Source organism: Perca fluviatilis, chromosome 24 (genome assembly GCF_010015445.1).
Source record: "Perca fluviatilis chromosome 24, GENO_Pfluv_1.0, whole genome shotgun sequence".
Classification (NCBI taxonomy): Eukaryota; Metazoa; Chordata; class Actinopteri; order Perciformes; family Percidae; genus Perca; species Perca fluviatilis.
The window spans coordinates 14641147-14645869 of NC_053135.1; the positions used below are offsets into that span (position 1 = coordinate 14641147).

Below are 4723 nucleotides of genomic sequence, written 5' to 3' on the forward strand. Positions count from 1 at the left end.
TTTGACATTTAAAATAGTAATCATGACTATTTTATGAAAACCTTTTGAAATGCTGCTATTCTTTCAACTTGAGTAATCTACGTTAGTAATATGTCAGTAACATGTTTGCACCAAAAACTGTTCTCCTCTCTCTGTGACAGTTGTTGTTGCTCCATTGACCCTGGGCAGCATTGTTTTTTAAATCTGCCCTCCGTCCAACCACGCAGGCAGAACAATACTGCAGTATTATGTCACCGACTGACTGACAGAATAGATATGTGTGTATCTGTTTGATGCATTATCACTCAGGTAAAATCTTTTGTGCCTTTAGTTTGCTTCCTGACCTCATTGTCTCTGTCATGCCCTCTTCCTCCCTCCTCTCCGTCCAGCAGGGTTTGTTTTGGCAGCCCTGGGTGTCTGATGTGTGGGTGGCACTGGGTCGCACCAGGGTCTGGACCCAACAGTGCCCCCCCATCCTCAACCCTGATTTTGCTGACAGGGCCCAACACACCATGAGATAATGCCATTCCAGAGGGATCGTGGCTAAAGCCTCTCTTTCTGGCTCTCAGGTATATAAAGAGGAGGCAGCTGCAGAGCAGAGGAGAAAGCACTCTGGAAACATTCTTCACTCATTGCTTTTCATCAAAATTCTGTTCTCGTCATCTTGCCGCACCTCCCTTCCTTTACCTGCAGGACTCTGAGCTGAGCAGGTACATCTGCCAACCTGAGCCACGCCAAGCCGAGCTAGACAACACTGTCTACAGTCACTATGGATATTGCCATCCAGCACCCTTGGTTCAGACGTGCCCTGGGCTCTGCCTACCCTGCCCGACTCTTTGACCAGTTTTTTGGAGAGGGCATGTTTGACCACGACTTCTTCCCCTACACCACCTCCACCATCAGCCCCTATTACAGACAGTCGCTGTTCCGCAACTTTTTGGATTCTTCCAACTCCGGCTTCTCTGAGGTAACAAGACCAGACTCAGGCTCCTCCATGCCAGGAATCACATAATTACACCTCTGATACTTTGGAGAAATATGTAGACAAAGTTTGTTTAACCCATATGGTCATAGGAGAACAGATATAAAAAAAGAGAGAAGGATTGTTTTCATCTGCCTCCAAACAAGAATGGTTTTAGTGAAGTTAAGATCATGTCTAAGATCTTTGTTTATTCATTGTTCCAGTGACAGTTAGTTGCTCTACATCTTAACTTCTACTGTGCTCATCGCAATTCAAAGTCAAGAAATGGCATTTATAAAAGTTTAAGAACCTAAACTTTGGTTCAAGCTCTTAAAGAAATCTATATTTTGACAGTGTTATGATACAATGGACCCTCTCTATGCTTGCGTGTGTCCCACAGGTGAGGTCTGACAGGGATAAGTACACAGTCTACCTGGACGTCAAGCACTTCTCTCCCGATGAGCTCAGTGTGAAAGTCACTGATGAGTATGTGGAGATCCAGGGCAAGCATGGAGAAAGACAGGTAATGCTTCTATTGTCTCTTATACACATGTCACTTGTAATATTAGTTAGTGAGACTGTTAAATAAGACATGGGATCAATGTTTGCAGACAGGGCTGTCTAATATTTTGGTTCATTTCCCTCCATAGAGCAATGATACCTTGATCCAACAGTACTATATTTTGTAAAACATATATTGAAAAAGTTGCTTAAAGGTAATGATTGGAGGCATGGTTTGATGTTCAACAGAATACATTACGGTTGGGACACAGAGACACAGATGCAGATATACAGAAATATGATTCATAATGATTATAGCAGTTGGCATGATGCGCAGTGGCAATTATAGTAACAATAAAGATAATAGAACTATGACTAGAAATAATAGTAGTAGCAGTGCAGGACGTAGGAGGGCGCCGTGCAGGACCACGGTACCAGCTGCAAAAAACTATCCAGGTGCCACCCCAATCCAAGGAAATCTGAGAGGCGAGAAGCATGAGGACTCCGGGGAAGAAGCTCCCCGGAGCTAAGTTAGTAACGTGCATTAAAGGGACATGAATGCACACAGATGGAGAGAGAGGAGCTCAAAGGAAGCCCCCTGGCAGTCTAAAACTATAGCAACATAACTAAGATCTGGACCAAGGCAAACCTGGGCCAGCCTTAACTATAAGCTTTATCAAAGAGGAGAGTTTTAAGCTTAATCTTAAATATGGGGATGGTGTCTGCTTCCCGAAACGCAGACTGGGAGCTAGTTCCACAAGTAACTCTGCATTCTGGGAGCGCAGTGCTCTAGTCGGGCAATGGGCTACTTTGAGCTCTTTAAGGTATGATGGTGCCTGACCATTTAGAGCTTTGTAGGTCAGGAGAAGGAGTTTTAATTCAATCCTGGATGTTACAGGAAGCCAATGCAGAGAAGATAATACGGGAGAAATATGATCTCCTTTCCTAGTTCTTGTCAGTACACGGGCTGCAGCATTCTGGATTAGCTGGAATCTAAACTAAACTAACTAGTAGGACTGTGCCCTCTGCTGGAGGGTCCCCATTGCATAGCTGCACACTGTATATATATATATATATATATCATATACCATCTTTGACCCATTTGGATTACACTGCTATGCTTACTTTGAGCATTTTATTTTGTATTTTGAGTAGAAACACAAAGTTGGAAAACTGGTGATCAAACGTTTTATTTCCAGGATTGTTCAGGTGCAGCCGGAAATTCCACCGGATGTCCCTAATTTTCGGCCGGATGTCTGTCACCATCCGCTTTCTTTGTGTTGGCATTCTAAACTTTGGTCGATTTCTGAGGACTGTGGTTAACTGCTCCTCAGATCTCTGCAGGGTAAATCCAGACAGCTAGCTAGACTATCTGTCCTATCTGAGTTTTCTGTTGCACGACTAAAACAACTTTTGAACGTACACATGTTCCACCAAAACAAGTTCCTTCCAGGGGCTATTTTGCAGAGGCACCGTGGCTCTGTCCGGTGCTTAGCGCCGCCCATGGTGGATTGTGATTGGTTTAAAGAAATGCCAATAAACCACAGTACGTTTTTCTCCTATCCTGGAATGCTGTGTGGACTAACCAGACCCTCCTTCGCAGCACTGTGGAGGAAGGTCTGGCAAAGTGAGACTAGTAGCCAAATGATTGTGCTCCCGCGTCTTACTTAGCACAATGAATTACATCTGGTCAACAGGTTACTTTAACTTAACTTCCTGTCAGCAGGCAAGACCACCCGGTTTTAAGAGCCCACTTGGAATACATAACATCATGAGGCAAATCCATCACTTTCATACACATTCTGTGTAGCTACAATACATTTGAAATATGCTAAATAGTTTGGTGTGTTGGTTTGTTGTACTTCCTGATAGTACCTCCAAATCTCAAAACCTCCAAAATAAAACTTTTATCCGAGCTCACTGTTGCTATTTTGTTGTGAGATTCTTTGATTCTTTTCCGTATCCTTGCACAGAATATATGGCCATTTATATAAAGACAGAATTGAATTCTTGGAGTGAACAGCTCCTTTTGACCATTTAGTCTTTCCGTGGACTGACCCCGCCACTGTGGTGTTAACCTTGCTGTTTTTCAGGACGACCATGGTTACATCTCTCGTGAGTTTCACCGCCGCTACCGCCTCCCCTCCAGTGTTGACCAATCAGCAATCACCTGCACCCTGTCAACTGATGGTCTGCTGACTCTGACTGGGCCAAAGATCAGCGGGGGGAGTGAATCCGGCCGCAGCGAGCGCAGCATCCCTGTCACCCGTGACGACAAGACCAACGCTGCTGCGTCCTCCTAAAGGCCAAGTAGTTGGGGTTGATCAGGGGTGTGCTGGAGGGGCTCGGCCCCCCCGTACACCCTGCATCGACTGGGATGGACGACCACAGAATCTCTATCCTCCACCCGTTGGCTTCTTCTTCTCCCTTTCCCTTAGAGGATATCTTTGTCCTCTTCGCTTCACTTTCTTCTTTGTTGATTTTTCTTGGCACACTCTTACAGTTTTATTAGTAGGCCTATCATTGTTTTGAGCTTAACAAAAATCTCTCCATGAGGATTGTTAAGTGAGGGGCAGCTGGAGTTTCTAAGGAGAAAACTCATCTAAGGATGAGATAGTCATATGACCTGGCTTCATTCTGCTGATTGTTGTTGATCTGTGTCAGAGTGAGAACTCTAACAATACAGATGGTTGGGGTTAAGCTTGGAGGTAAATGTCACACGTGCTGTCCCACATTTTCCAGCAGTGAAGTTCTCTGAGGTCCTGGCTGCTTCCATTCTTGACTCTTTGAACCCTCTTGTCTTAAATATATCCTGTACTGTAGTCTAGGCCTTGTTCAATGGATACCTGCTCATTACTGAGAAGTCCATACTAAAGAAACATATAATAAAGCTGTGTAATTAACAAAAGGCAACTTCTATGTGGATTTATTCTTTACTATTTTTATCATGTTTCCGTTCAATCAATGTTGTGCTATTTGCTAACTATGACATTACTGTAAACAAAAAGACCAGGCCATGGGCCTTATTAACAAAGTATTTATAGCTTACATGTGACTTTTCACTTACTTCTTAAGTTTAAAGTTTACATGGTCCTACTGAGACACATTTATGAAGAAACATGTCATTGTACCTAAACAACAAAAAGGTAATTTGTGTGCACCATCCTAAAAATATCTCACCCCAGTGTTTTGCTGATATGGCACCCCATCAACAGCACAGAGACACATAAGAGGTACTCGTTTATAGTTATAAGGGCACTCCAATGATTCGAACAAAAAAAG

The 4723-nt window shown here is 43.6% G+C and overlaps 1 protein-coding gene across 1 annotated transcript; it reads left to right on the top strand.

Moving 5' to 3' along the window:
* Positions 1-566: 566 nt before the first annotated feature.
* cryaa (crystallin, alpha A) lies at positions 567-4349 on the top strand. Its single transcript, XM_039792595.1, has 3 exons — positions 567-946; positions 1341-1463; positions 3535-4349. The coding sequence occupies exons 1-3, from the start codon at positions 749-751 to the stop codon at positions 3742-3744; spliced, it is 531 nt and encodes a 176-aa protein (XP_039648529.1). The 5' UTR covers positions 567-748; the 3' UTR covers positions 3745-4349.
* Positions 4350-4723: the final 374 nt, after the last annotated feature.

Bases quoted from the DNA above. Each gene is read 5' to 3' on its own strand.
- cryaa (XM_039792595.1), top strand. From the start codon at position 749: ATGGATATTGCCATCCAGCACCCTTGGTTCAGACGTGCCCTGGGCTCT. The intron at 947-1,340 runs GTAACAAGACCA...TGTGTCCCACAG, and splicing joins CCAACTCCGGCTTCTCTGAG to GTGAGGTCTGACAGGGATAA. The intron at 1,464-3,534 runs GTAATGCTTCTA...GCTGTTTTTCAG, and splicing joins GCAAGCATGGAGAAAGACAG to GACGACCATGGTTACATCTC.